Genomic DNA, 13904 nt, shown 5'->3' with positions numbered 1-13904 from the left:
TCCCCGGGAAGGACCAGGGCCCCTGTGTCCCTCAGTCCCAGCAGGAAGGCCGTGAAAGAAGCAGTCACGGGAGCCACAGACAGGAGTGTGGCCCTGAGTCCCCGTGTGGCCATCGCGCGCTGCCCGGCCTCTACAGGCCTCAGTTTCTCAGCTGTACAATGGGAGCCATCGTGCCTAAGTGTCTGAGGTGGTATGAGGAATAGAGAGATGACGTGTGTGAGAGCATCAGGCCGTCAGGGCGCTCAGGCGCCAGTCTCCGGAGGTCCCGGCTCCCCAGGGTTCTCTCGGCAGCCATGTCTGCGCACCAGGACCCTGCTTCTCTGAGCACCTGCCCCGTGCCCCACTCTTGCCCTCTGATTCTTCTGAAGCAGGCTGGGCAGTGTGGCACCTTGCCAGCGGCCACTGCAGTGCCTTCATCCTGCTGGGCCAGGCGTTGTGGTGCGGCGGGCTAAGCTGCCCCTTGGGATGCCTGCAAGTTCAAGTCCTGGCTGCTCCCTGCGTCCCTCCAGCTCCCTGCTAATGTGCCTGGAAAAGCAGCAGAGGATGGCCCCAATGCGTGAGTCCCTGCCAGGCAGGTGGGAGACCAAGATGGAATCTGGGCTACTGGCTTCAGTCTGGCCCAGCTCCAGCTGTTATGGACATAGGGAAGATCTCTCGCTCTGTGTATGTGTGTGAATGTGTGTGTGTGTTTGTCTCTGTCACTGTGAATTTGAAATAAAATGAATACTTTTATTTATTTACCCCAAAAAAAAAAAACCACAAAGGTTTCTTGGGCACCTACTATGTCCCAGGCACTATTTTTTTTTTTTACGATTTATTTATTTATGTATTTGAGAGGCAGAGTTACAGACACAGAGAGAGGTCTTCCATCTACTGGTTCACTCCCCAAATGGCCGCAACAGCCAGAGCTGGGCTGATCCAAAGCCAGGAGCCAGGAGCTTCTTCCAGGTCTCCCACCAGGTGCAGGGGCCCAAGCACTTGGGTCATCTTCCACTGCCTTCCCAGGCCATAGCAGAGAGCGGGATCAGAAGTGGAGAAGCCAGGACTTGAACTGGCGCCCATATGGGATGCCGGCCCTGCCAAGCACTATTTAGGCCTGCAGATACCACAGTAAATAAAAGAGCGGGTCCCTGGCCTCATGTGGGCTCTGACATGGCTGGGTGATGGGTGACAGCTGAACAGAAATCTGTAGCAAGTCAGGTGGCATTAAATGCCAGGGAGAGAAGGAGATGAGGGTGGGTGTGGGGCTTAGGAAAGATGATCACTGCCAAGGTGACGTTTGCAGAGACCCGAGAGCGGGAAGGATGGGAGCCCTAAGGGGGCCGGAAAGAGTGTGCAGTGGGAGCAGCCGGTGCAAAGGCTCCGAGGCAGGAGCGCGCTTGGCGTGTTCCCAGAATAGCAGACGGGCACAGTGGGAGGCAGAGAGGAAGTGGGGTCCCAGCTGGCGCACGGCCGTGTAGGTGACGCGCGTCTCTGGGGGAAATGACAGTTGCACTGAAGTATTGCGGGTGCAGGAGGCCCATGCTGCAAGCCAGGCTGCCGCCCGCGGGGAGGGCAGCAAGGGTGCCAGGTGGAGCCGGTGCTGCTGCAGGCGTCCACGGGACAGCAGCGGTGGCCTAGGCCTGGAGCAGCCAGTGGAGGACGTGCCCGATGCTTACATTCCGTGTAACTTTATCGAGTTAGTAAGGTTGGTCTGAAACAGCCTTTCTTCTGTTAGATTATTTTTAAATTTTCAAAAGATTTATTTATTTGAAAGGCAGAGTGACAGAGAGAGGGAGAGACACGTACAGAGAAAATGAGCTCTTCCAGCTGCTGGTTCACTCCCCAAATGACCCCAGCAGATGGGGCGGAGCCAGGCTGGAGCCAGGAGCCAGGACCGCCATCCCAGACTCCCACATGGGTGCAGGAGCCCAGGCACTGCGGCATACTCTGCTGCTTTCCCAGGCACAGTAGCAGGGAGCTGGGTCAGAAGCGGAGCAGCTGGGACTTGAACCAGTGCTCTGATAAGGAACGCCAGGATTGCCTTTGCTTACCCCCTGCACGGCCACACAGCCCCTGAAACGCCTTTCTTCCTCTTGACACGGCTGACATTGGGAGCCAGTCAGTTCTTTGTTGGGGCCTGGGGTTTCTGTGCGACATCCTTTAGCCTTAACACACCAAATGCCAGTACACACCCTGCCTCCATATGACAGCCAGAGGTGTCCCAGAGGGCACTGATGGAGGAGGTGAGCCTGTGGCTCAGGCTGCTTTAAGAAGAGCCTGCCCTTGGGCTTTTTTGTTTCTCAGTTTGTTTCAGAAACAGCTAAGCAGAGAGAGAGAGAGAGAGAGAGAGAGAGAGAGAGAGAGAGAGAGAGAGCTCCATCCACCGTTTACTTCTCTAATGCCCACAGTGGCAAAGCCAGGAGCCAGGAGAGAGTGAAAAGAGAGGACTTGCTTCCGCTGGGTCACTCACCACATGGCTGCAGCGGTTGGGGCTGAGCCGGGTGGAAGCCAGGAGCCTGGAGCTCTGTCGGGTCTCACATGCTGCAGGTGGCAGGGGCCCAAGCACTTGGCCGTCTTCCACTGCTTTTCCCAGGCATGTTAGCAGAGAGCTGGATTGGAAATGGAGCAGCTGGGATTCGAACCAGTGCTCATGTGGAATGCTGGCATCGCAGGAGGCTGTTTAACCTGCTGCACCACTACGCAGGCCTTGTCTCTCTCTCTCTCTCTCTTTTTATATAACCTCTTAAAAATGTGTGAACTGTTCTTAGCTTAGGGGTCATGTAAACACAGGTTGTGTGCAGAATTGGGCTGTAGTTTGCCAACCCTTGGATTACATGAGCTAATTCCTTTTTTTGTCTTTGTCAGTCAAGTCAGGCTTTCGCCTTGTGAGCACTTTGTATAGGACAGGGCTTTAAAGACTGTGTCAAGTGGAAGAGAACTGTAACAGGCAGCCAGTGAGTTCTGTAAGGGGTGGGGCGGGGGTAGGTGCAGATCTGTTCCAGTTGGAAGATTTTAATGAAATAGAATTTGAGCTGGGTTTTGGGTAAGAAACAAAAGATGGTGCTCACCCTGTCACGAGGTCCCAGAACATTCTAATTAATAGAAAGGCGCAGATGGAGCAGTGACACAGAGGGGCACCCACCTGTTCTTAAGCTGCTTTGAGTTGGTTTGCTTCAGTTATAGACAAAATGAATCTGGACTGCTCTCCTCCTGCCAGACAGCGCCGCCTGTCGCCCATGAAGGCGGCACTGCAGGGTGTGGGTCTCAGCCCATAGCTTGCTCCTGGCTTGAGGACCTCCCCCACCCCCCAAGGAGCCCCATTCAACCTCTGCAAGCTCACCAGGCCCCACCCCTGTTGGCCTGATGAGGAGCACCTGACTGTGGCTCAGTCCATCAGACCCGCCCACCTGGGGCCAAGACAAGGTACCCAGAAGTGGTGAAGAATTTGTGAGTGGAGGAGCAGGCATTTGGCGCATCAGCTAGATGCTGCTCAGGTACCCACATCCCTGAGTTCCAGTCCCAGCCCCCATTCCAGTTACAGCTTCCTGCCACTGTGCACCCTGGGAGACAGCAGGTGACAGCTCACGTGCGTGGGTCCCTGCCATCTCTGAGGGAGACCCGGATGGAGTTCTGGGCTCTTGGCTTTGGTTGGTGCTGTCCCGGCTGTTGCAGGTATGCAGGCATTTGGAGAGTGAACCAGAGAGTAAGATCCTCCACCCCCCCTTTTCAAATACATCTTTAAAGAAAATAAGTTTTTAAAAAGGATTCAGCATGGGCCGCCCTGGCGATGTCCACATGTGGTTCCTGGAACATGGGCCATGATTGGGATTTGCTGTTCCGTGGTCCCGGCTCTGGGGTGGAATTTTAGCGGTGGCGCTGGGTCCCCGGACCTTCCTCCTGCCTCTTTGAGGAGCCTTGTGCATGAGTCTTGGCGAATCCGCGGGCTGTGTGGCATCCTCCCCTGCTCAGGTTAGCCAGGATTGTTTTCCGTGACTGACAGCAAGACCGTGCTGGTGGTGGCGCGTGTCCTTCAGGGGCCTCCGGAGATGGGGGCTGCTCCCTCAGCCCGTTGCTCTCCTCCAGCAGGGGCCCACAGGATCCTCCTGGGAGCTCCTGCAGCCCCGCAGCTGTGTGCACCAGCCGGAAAGGTGACTTTGGCCTGGGGATCTGGAACAGGAGTCAGGCAGGGGAGGGAGCCTCAAGCTGCGGATCCTTCTCCCAGCCCAGCCGGGGCCTGGGTGTGAGCTGGGAGGCTCACAGGGGCTGCAGCAAGCAACACCTGCACTGTGCACTTTCCCCGCGTCGCCTTTCACCCTCCTCCCTCCCTCCCTCCCTTCCTAAGATGTATTTGAAAGGCATAGGGACTGAGAGAGAAGGAAAAGGACAGAGAGAATCTTCCATCCGCTGGTTCACTCCCTAAATGGTCTTAGCAGCCGGGGCTGGGCCAGGCCGAAGCCAGGAGCCCAGAGCTCCATCCAGGTGTCCCACATGGGTGCAGGGGCCCAAGCACTTGGGCCATCATATGCTACTTTCCAGGCGCAGTAGCAGGGAGCTGGATGGGAAGTGGAGCAGCTGGGACTCGAACTGGTGCTCTAATATGAGATGGCGGCGTCGCAGGCTGCAGCTTAACCTGCTATACCACAATGCCGGTCCGTCCGCCTCAGTTTTCTTGTGTCCTTAGCATAAAATGGGTGAAATAGTCTTGGTGCCTTTAGGAGATAATTGAAAGGAAATAACGGGAAGAAAAGCGTGCTGAAAACTACAAAGAAAGACACCTGGGTCAATATAGGAGCAACACGGAGCCGAGCGTGCGCAGCCAGCAGCCCCGTGGGAAGAGTGCCCTGCAGCCAGACGGGGTAGGGCAGCCCTGCTGCTCAGGAAGCGGCTCCCGAACCGAACTCAGTGGCTTAGAGCAAGTAGTCACCTTGAGGTCATCTCTGTGGGTGCGAGTCTCGCCGGGTGGTTCTAGCTCGAGTCTTCCACTAGGTGGCAGTCATGTCACCGGCCAGGTCTGCAGTCACTGCAGGCTTCCCTGGGTTTCCAGGAGGCAGGGGGGCCTCGGTTCTGGGTCCTGACTTCACAGAGCTCTGCCTAGCACTGCTGAGCGCCGTCCTGACGTGGCCATGGGCTTTCCCTAGAGTGAGTGAGCCCAGAGAGAACAAGGCAGAAGCCCCCATTTGCACAATATCCTGTTTGTAACCCAGGTCAGCCTTACTTCATAGGGGAGGGGTCAGCCCAACGCATGAGCACCAGGGAGTGAGGATCTCTCACAGCGAGAGATCTTGGAGGAGCCATTTCTTATCCTTTCTTGCTAATCGAATCCTGGTTTTGTTGAGGTCCCAGGTGGAGCCTCCTTGAAATTCGGGCGTGTGGGCCCAGCCCAAGAGGGCGGGTTAAGATCAATCATGTGTCTAAATCAAGCGTGGGAGAGTTACAGTCAAAGATTCTGCCAAGTCTCCAAGATGCCACAGAGGCAGAGAACCAGCAAACGGGTAAGATCAGATGCAGAATTTACGTAGGAATTATTGAAAAACAGGTCCCTTGGCTCTCAGCCTTCCACCTGGACTAGCCGTCGAGCTGGGTCGCTGCAGGTGAGGCGATGCCTTACCTTGAGAATGCTACAGCCGTGCCGTGTCCTGGGGCGGCCTCCCAAGAGCACCTCCTCCTGATCCACAGCATCTGGGGTCCGCCAAGGGGCTCTTGCAGATACGACTTCACGAAGGGCCTGGAGAAGGCGAGGTCTTCAGGTTGTCTGGATGGGCCATCAATGTGTGAGCACCCACGGGAGTGAGGCCGAGCTACTGAAGCAGGAGCTGTGACAGCCAAAGCAGAGGTGGGAGTGACAGGGGCACAAGCCAGGAATGCCCGCCGCCTCTGGGAATTGGAAGCAGCAAGGAACAGGTTGGCTTCTGGAGACTTTGCCCTCTGAGCCGTGTGCTGTACTCCTGGCCTGCAGAACTGCAAGAGAAGAACTTGGTGCTGTTCTGAGTCACTAGGTTGGTCATGATTTGTCGTCGAAGTCATTGATCTGCCCACTCCCATGAGGGGAGATGCAGAGATCAGTGGGCCGGAGGACTTGGCCCCTTTGATCGCAGGGATTCCCTGGCCCAAAGTCTGATACGAAAAATCAGCGTTGTGAAATGCAAGCCAGTTGGCGATTCCACGGCAGGAACGAGGGAGAATTCCACGTGGAAATCGCAGGTCCTCACAAGGGAGTCATCACCTGAACAGGGCCCCTCATCCAGGGGAGGAGGGAGAGGGCCCAGCAAAGGCCTCCTGGCAGGTGAATGGGCCCAGCAGAGGAACCAGCCAGAGCTCTGTGTGGTGTCTCTGAGAACGTGGTAGCTTTACTCGTAGAGACTGACCTCCTCTCGTTCTCCAGGTCTGATTCCCTGAGTGGCAGCAGGATGCTTGAGCTTGCCAATAACGAGAGCTCGTTGTCCTCTGACTGTCGGCGGTCTCTTTTGGATAGAGATACGGTCAAGTCTGAGGTCCTTACCGGTGTGGGTTCTGCCACCTCTAGCGGCCTCCCAAGGTGGAGTGCGAGTGTGGGAGGCAGGCACACGCTCTGTGTGCGAATGGGTTTACTATCTGCTTGCTCTCTCGTTTCCACTAAAGGCTGTGTCACTGGTCTTGGGAGGTCAGTTTCCAATGTGCTTTTTTGCTGGTACAATCCAGATTTTTATGATGCCTCCACAAAACCCAAAATAGCCCTGAGAAGTGGGAACAAGCACCCTAAGGCTGGCAAAGGGATGCCGGGGCGATGAGCCTGGAGAGGCAGGGGAGATGGGTGCTTGGGCCAAGGTGTCGTGGTGGGCTGCTCCCTAAAAGTCATAGCACAGGCTCATTGGCTCAGATGGACCTGTCAGGAGATGGGGGTCTTAGGAATGCCTCGAGGAGATTGCCCCTGTGCCTGAAGTGTTCCTGTGGGGTAATTTTGCTATGATCATTGTCTCGAGCCTGCCTTGGTTCCTGCCTAATTCTCAGCCTTCTGGCTGTCCTGTGCCCTCTTGCTGTTCTTACTGTTCAAGTTAGGCGGAGTGAGTTTTTTTTTTTAATTACTTAATTTATTTTTTTAAGAAATACAAATTTCATAAGTACAACTTTAGGAATATAGTGATTCTTCCCACCATATCCACCCTCCCACCCTTCCTCCTCCTCCCTCTCCCCTTCCCACTCCCATTTCCCATTAAGATTCATTTTCAATTAACTTTGTACACAGAAGACCAACTCTATACTAATATTTTAACAATTTACACACACACGCAAACACACACACAACAAACTGAGAACTAGTTTTACAGTTAACTCTCATAATAGAACTCATTGAGGACAGAGGTCCTGCATGGGGAGTTAGTGCACAGTGACTCCTGTTGTTAATTTAACAGTTAACACTCTTATGTGTGACATCAGTGATCACCTGAGGCTCTTGACATGGGCTGCCTAGGCTATGGAAGCCTTTTGAATCCACAGATTCCATCAGTATTTAGAAAAGGCCGTAAGCAAAGTGGATGTTCTCTCCTCCCTTTAGAGAAAAATAACCTCCTTCTTCGATGGCCACTTCTTTCCACTGGGGTTCAGAGCTTTTGAATTTAGCAACCAAGGGCCATGGTGGCCAGGAGCTCCCTCAGTAAATCTAGGGAGAATGAATTTGTTGGGAGACATTCTCTGTGGGCCTTTGGAGTTCCTGCATGGCTTGCAAACAGTGGCCCTGACTCATCAAGGAAGCTCGAATATTAAGCACACTTGGAAGGCGGGGTGGGGGGGTGTCTCCTTCTGGAATAAACAGCACGTGTGCTTACGCCCATTATCAAAGATTGAGTCCCCTAAGCTCAGGGTTCCTCTTACAAGGGAAACCGTTGCAACTGCAGGCATCTGTTGCTACTTATTTCTATCACGCTCTTGGGACACTGAGGCAAGGGAGCTGATGCAGATACGCCGCCGCCGCCGCCGCCGCCGCCACTGCATCCTGAGTAATAAAGTCCTTTGTCCCTGACCCAGGAGTGTCATGTTGGCAGCACCCGTTAAACTATAGCAGGCTAACGTGGCAGCTTGTGGGTGGCTCTCCACGAGGAGATTGTTGAGGGCTGGGTCTGCTCGCTTTGGTTTTTGTCCCTCCAGCTTGTCCACCAAACAGGCAGATGCCTGAAGGGGGACCCCGTTGCCTTGCACCCTGGGGCCTGCATGGGAGACCAGTTCGTTTTTCCTTATCAGCCATGGGTCCTGTTGAGGCCAGCAACTGTATCCCATCGGGCTGAGGACTCTCTGGGGCTTGGCTTGGGTTCACCGCCCATCTGCTCACTCCTGTTTCTCTTGTCTCTCCCCGCTTGAAGGCCAGGAGAGGAAAGGATTCTCCCAAAGCCCTGTGTCTTCGCTCCCTCCCCACCCACACATCTGCAGGAGCCACCCTTGCCTCTTGCCCAAGCCCTGCTTCTGCTGCACTTGGCACCATTCATTCCCTTCTGCTCCTTGGAGTTAAGTCAATGAAGTGGAAGAGGGCAGAGTGCGGGATGGAGGAGGATAGTGACAGGGAAGCAGCAGGTGCAGAGAAACACCACGCTCTGAGCGCTTTCTGCAGGCCGGACAAAGGCAGACACTGAACTGCTGCCTGGCATTTACAGATGAAGAGGCTGAGGGCAGGACAGCTCCTCTATGTCTGTGCTAGGGCGGGGAGTTAAGCCCAGCCCACCAGGGGCAAAGCCATCTATTTCCATTTAGCACTTTTCCAGGAGGCAGAAGGGAAGAGCGGAATGCTTTGGAGACTTTTCCTGGATAGAACCCTATTATGGGCAGGTGTCGTTCTAGCCCCACCCCCTGTGACCCAACAGAGGTGCTAGAGCCCAGAACAAGTTCTCTGGGTTCCCAGCAACCCCCCGACATCCCAGGCTCTGGTCAGAGGAAGCAGGCAGCACAGCCTTGGGGCGCATGGATAAGCACAGTGAGTGGGGCTGGGGGCAGGTTGGGGCCAGCAGGTGGAGCCCCAGACTCCAGCTTGGATGAATCGGCCCATCACCTTAGCAAGCCCAGCGCCGACACCACGCCTTTTCTGATCACCTGCCCATGGAGCGACAAGCCCTCTCCTTCCTCCCCTCTGAGTACTCTTGACATCTGCTCCCTCCTCTGCACCTGCTCCTGTTCTGGCTTGCCTTCTCTGGTCTGGACCAATGTGCAGGCTCCTAAGGGGGTCTGTCCTGCCAGGCAGCCTCCGGAAGCGCGGCTTCCCCAGCCCCTGTCTGCTGGGTATGAGAGCGCACCTTTCTTTTTATTTTATTTTTTAAAATATATTTATTTATTTGAAAGGCAATGGTAGAGAGAGAAAGAGAGGGAGAGACAGAGGTCTTCCATCCGCTGATTCACTCCTGAAATGGCCACAGGAGCTGGATCTGAAGTGGAGCAGCCGGGACTGGAACCGGTGCCCATATGGGATGCCGGCATTGCAGACAGCGGCTGAACCCACTGCACCACAGCGCTGGCCCCGAGAGCACACCTTTCTCCACCAGGAGGCTCCTCAGCGAAAGTGCAGCGGGGCCTGGTACTCCACCTTTAACAGGACCAGGAAGGGGCTGAATCTGTGAGACAACTTCTCTTTGAAGGTTTCCAACATTCAGGGTCAAATTCCTAGGCCCCTGCAGGACCCAGTCAGCTATCTACCCCAGGAGGGATTAAGGGGCACAGTGCAGAAAGAGTTCAGCACAGCGATTGGCTCCTGCTGGTGCTAGAAGCACAGGGCAGTCCTACCACTCTCCCTGGCTCCCAGCCCCTAAACTGAAGGACAGGGATCCATGAACATTTTTCATGACCTTCCAGGGCAATGGCCACGCTCTGCGCCCCCCAGCCCTCATCCCTTTCTCCTGGCCACTCTGCTGTGCAGCCCGGGCGGGCGCAGGCAGCAAAGGCGGGGGGTGCGAGTGTGTGGCAGGCTCCCAGGGCAGGCCAGCTGCGTTCTTGCATCAGCCCTGGAACTTCTTGCCTGCTGGGGCTATGGCTGGGAGTCGGGAGTCTGGACCTGCTCAGAGACACAGGCAAGAGGGGGCAGGACCAGTGGCTGAAACCCACTGGTGATTGGGGACAGGCCTGGCAGGAACAGAGGTTCACCTCCAAGGCAGCCTTTGCTAACTGGCCTTTTTCTGTGCAGTCTGCCCATGAAGGATCCTTTTGCTTTTTTAAAAAGGTTTATTTATTTACTTATTTGACAAAGTGACACAGAGGGGCTGGCACTGTGGTATAGAAGGTTAAGCCTCCACCTTCAGTGCCGGCATCCCATCTAGGTGCTGGTTCAAGTTCCAGCTGCTCCACTTCTGACCCAGCTCCCTGCTAATGGCCTGGGAAAGCAGTGGAGGATGGCCTGAGTGCTTGGTCCCCTGCACCCACATGGGAGACCTAGAGGAAGCTCTGGGCTCCTGGCTTCAGCCAGCTGTTGTGGCCATTTGGGGAGTGAACCAGTGGATAGAAGATCAATCTCTCTCTCTCTCTCTCTCTCTCTCTCTCTCTCTCTCTCTGCCTTTCAAATAAATAAATATTAAAAAAAAAAAAAGTGACACAGAGGGAGAGACACAGGTCTTCCATCAGCTGGTTCACTCCCCAAATGGCAGTGATGGTTGGACTGAAGCCAGGAACCAGGAGCTCCATCCTGGTCGCCCCCATGCATGACGGGACCCACGTGCTTGGCCCATCTCCAGCTGTTTTCCCAAGTGCATTAGCCGGGAGCTGGAAGGGCATCAGAGCAGCCAGGGCTCGAGCCAGGCACTGCGATACAGATTGACCTGCTGGGCCTCCACACCTGCCCCAAGGCCTCTCCTTTCTAAACCTACAGACAGGTGCCTAGTGTGCACTAACCCCGCTATAGGTGGTGCCCCACAGGTGATGCGGGGCTACCTTAGAGCAGGACCCATTTTGAGGAAGGAAACCCAATTTAGAAAACGAAATTCAGACCACCGCCTCTCAATGCAATGAGTGCAATAAACGTTGATTGACAGCCTGCGCAGAGATCAGCTGCCCACCAGAGAGCCAAGGAGAAGCAAAGAGGGAGGGACCCAGGGCACCATCCTCACGGCTAGTGTCTGTTGATTGCTTCTCGCATCCAAGCCTCACGTGACGTGACGCCATGTCACGTCAGCCTCACACCAGCCTGCAGACGAGGGAAGGGAACTTGGCTGACCTGAGATGGCGTGCCCGGGAACCCCGGCGAGGACATGCAGGAGCCGCGCAGCGCGAGTGGGCAGGCAGGACAACCCTGCACGCGGCTGCCCGCCTCGGCAGTGCCGCTGACCCGGGCCATCGCGCCCTCGCCATCCTTCGGTCACCTGCCTTGTCGGGGGTTAGGGAGTGAGCAACCGTCAGGGTCGCCAGGCCCTTCACCTGGGACAGCGGGGTGTGTCCTGACCTCCCCGCCCGCAGGCGCTAAGACCCCCTTGTGGAAGAAGGAACTGGAAAAGCCCCGGGCCACGGAGGCAGAGCAGGAGGAAGCTCAGGAGGGCTCGGAGGAGGACGACGAGGAGAGGCCGCCGGAGGAGCGCGCGACTGAGGGCTCAGAGCAGCCGCGGGAGGCGCAGGAGGCCGAGGGCCACGAGCCCCGCTCGGTGTCCTACAGTCCGCTGCGCCAGGAGTCCAGCACCCAGCAGGTGGCGCTGCTGCGGCGCGCCGACGGCGGCTTCTGGGGCTGGCTCAGCCCCTTCGGGCTGCTCGGCGGTTTGGTGGCTCCAGCCGACAGGTGAGGACGCGCCCCGGAGCCGGGCGCGGGGCACGGCGCGGGGCACTGAGCATTCCGGTCCCCCCCGCAGGAAGCGGAGTCTTCCGGAGGAGCCGTGCGTGCTGGAGACGCGGCGGCGACCTCCGCGCCCCGGGTGCTGTGCGCGCTGCGAGATCCTTTTCTGCAAGAAATGCAGGATCCTGCACAGCCCCTCGGCCTACGTGGCGCACTGCGTTCTGGAACACACGGATCTGGGTAAGGCGGGTGCAGCCGGGGCGGGAGAAATGCCCCGCCTCAGAACCGCCCGCGGGGCGCCCCCTTGGGCGAAGAGGCCCACCTTTGAGGCGGGGGTTTCCATTGGGCACCTAGCTCCCGCCAGGGCAGAGCCCAGCCTTACCTAGAGCCCGGCTACTCCAACAGCGCCCGCGCCCACCTGACGCGCGCCCCAGACACAGCCTCACGTGCATTGCAGGTCCTTCCGGCCAGGCGGACACAGGCATCGCCTAAGGGAAACAACCTCTGGGCTTCCCCTTTCCCTCAAATCATTCAATAAAGCCTCTAATCACAGTGTCAGCACCTCGAGGCGGGGCGATGAAGATGGGACCTCCCTCTGGGATTCAAGCCAGAGGGACTGGGGTGGGCAGGCAGCCGCCCCCTCGCCTCCCAGCGCAGGGCAGTACCAGGCGCTGGCACCTAAGGGCAGTCCAGGTTGTGCAGAGAAGGAAGGCAGAAGACTAAGAATGCCCCTGGGGGACTGGGGGCTGGACCCTGCGGCCCTTGTCAGCTCCCCTGAGAGCTTTCTTTGCTGAGGTCAGCGTGCAGGTGTGGGGGGCGGGGTGCCTGGAGGAGCGGACGGCTGGGAGGCTGAGAGCCAGTTCCCTCTCCAGGCCGCCCAGCAATTCTTGGCCAGACAGCAGGAGCTTCAGGAATGCTGCGTGTGTGGCCTGGAGAATGGGGCCATTGTGACCAGGAGGCCTCCCCTAATCTGCAAATCCCCCGTGCCTGCAGCAGTGCAGACCCCGGGAGGGGACCCCTGACCTGGCCTGGGAGGTGGGACGGTGCGGGGCAAGGACACTTTGCCTTTTGAGGCGAGGTGGGCCCTGTCCCCCATCACAACTGCACACACACAGCTGGCCGGCCGCACTCCCTGCGTCTGCACACACTGTCACTGGAAGCTGCGGACGATCTGTTCCCAGGACCGCTCTTTCCTGCCTGCAGGGCCACCAGCTGGGGGCGTCTCTTTATTCCAGCCCCAGACAAAAAGCCAGAGGCTGCATCAGCCTCCCTCGGGCTCCGTGACGCCTGGGCCCCATGCGTCAGCCCCAGGGGCCTCTGAGGTTGGAGACCCTTGTCCTTCGACCTCCCGGCTCCCTGGAGGTGAGGCCTCTGACGAAATGAGACACACAGTTTCCAAAGCACAGAGCCAGGAGGCCCCGAGAGAAGGGGACAGTCTTGCAAAACAGCCTCCAACTCTCAGCCGCGTTTCCATCCTCCACGGCTGGACCTCGGTGCTGCTGCCTCGCAGATGGAGCCATGCGGTGGGAACACGACAGTGGCCCACTCTCCAGGGAACAAATGCAAACCTCCACCTGGACTTTCCCCGTACAGGTCCTGCCCCTGGGCAGGGAAAATGAATGGGCCCTGAGGGCACCAAGAGTTCATGGGGGCGGTGCCTTCAGAACAGGGTGCCCCCCGAGTTGGCGTGCCAGCAACCCATCCAGGGCAGCTCAGTGGCCCAGCGGCCCGAGGTGGTGACCCGCAGTTTGGCCTGGTCCAGGCTCCAGTAGCGGTCGTCTCTGAAGAAGATGATGGAGCCGTCGGGCCTCGGCAGGGCGCCGCTGACCTCCTCGGGGACCCCGCCCCAGTCCTGCAGGCCGCGGGGGTAGTAGGGCTCCATCTGCAGCCCCCCTGGGGCCAGCACGTAGTAGCGGGCGCCCTTGAAGAGCACAAGGCGGCGCAGAGGAGGGAAGAAGAGGGCCGCGTCGGGGTGGCGGGGCAGGCCCCCTGCCCGGCACAGCTGTGTGGAACCCCACACCGGCCTGGGGCCCCGGAATCTCCAGCACCGACTCCCTGTGGGGCATCAGGAGAGGGGCGTGAGTCCTCCACCCACCTCTGCTACCTTAAGTTGGAGGCCAAGGAGAGGACAGTAGGGGAAAGGCTGTCATGGCCTGCACTTCCAGCAGGTGTCAGCAGAGGGCAGGCAGCGCTGAAGGGACCTATCCATCCCCAGGGA

At 57.5% G+C, this 13904-nt stretch overlaps 2 protein-coding genes across 8 annotated transcripts in view; one reads left to right on the top strand and one right to left on the bottom strand.

The window, feature by feature from the left end:
• Nucleotides 1-4552: 4552 nt before the first annotated feature.
• Nucleotides 4553-12241, top strand: C17H17orf50 (chromosome 17 C17orf50 homolog). Of its 6 annotated transcripts, none has more exons than XR_011383567.1 (3): nt 4553-8920; nt 11763-11926; nt 12092-12241. XR_011383567.1 is itself a non-coding variant. In XM_017349073.3 (3 exons), exons 1-3 carry the CDS (start codon nt 8908-8910, stop codon nt 12070-12072), a joined length of 636 nt encoding a protein of 211 aa, XP_017204562.2. In that variant the 5' UTR covers nt 8811-8907; the 3' UTR covers nt 12073-12241. The 6 variants fall into 6 exon arrangements, 5 of the variants coding, with proteins under 5 accessions (XP_017204562.2, XP_017204561.2, XP_008269356.2 ...); XM_017349073.3 differs by adding an exon at nt 11380-11692 and having other exon boundaries at nt 8811-8920; nt 11763-12241; XM_017349072.3 differs by lacking the exon at nt 4553-8920 and adding exons at nt 9094-9222; nt 11380-11692 and having other exon boundaries at nt 11763-12241.
• The window catches only part of MMP28 (matrix metallopeptidase 28), a 33185-nt gene continuing 26308 nt past the window's right edge, over nt 7028-13904 (bottom strand). For both annotated transcript variants that reach the window (XM_017349069.3, XM_002719072.5), the window contains one exon: nt 7028-13741. In XM_017349069.3, coding sequence (XP_017204558.2) covers nt 13347-13741 — 395 coding nt within the window. In that variant the 3' untranslated portion in view covers nt 7028-13346. The remainder of the gene's footprint in view (nt 13742-13904) is intronic.

Source organism: Oryctolagus cuniculus, chromosome 17 (genome assembly GCF_964237555.1).
Source record: "Oryctolagus cuniculus chromosome 17, mOryCun1.1, whole genome shotgun sequence".
NCBI lineage: Eukaryota > Metazoa > Chordata > Mammalia > Lagomorpha > Leporidae > Oryctolagus > Oryctolagus cuniculus.
Note: the sequence above shows the minus strand (reverse complement) of the source record. Positions and strands in the feature narration are given on the sequence as shown.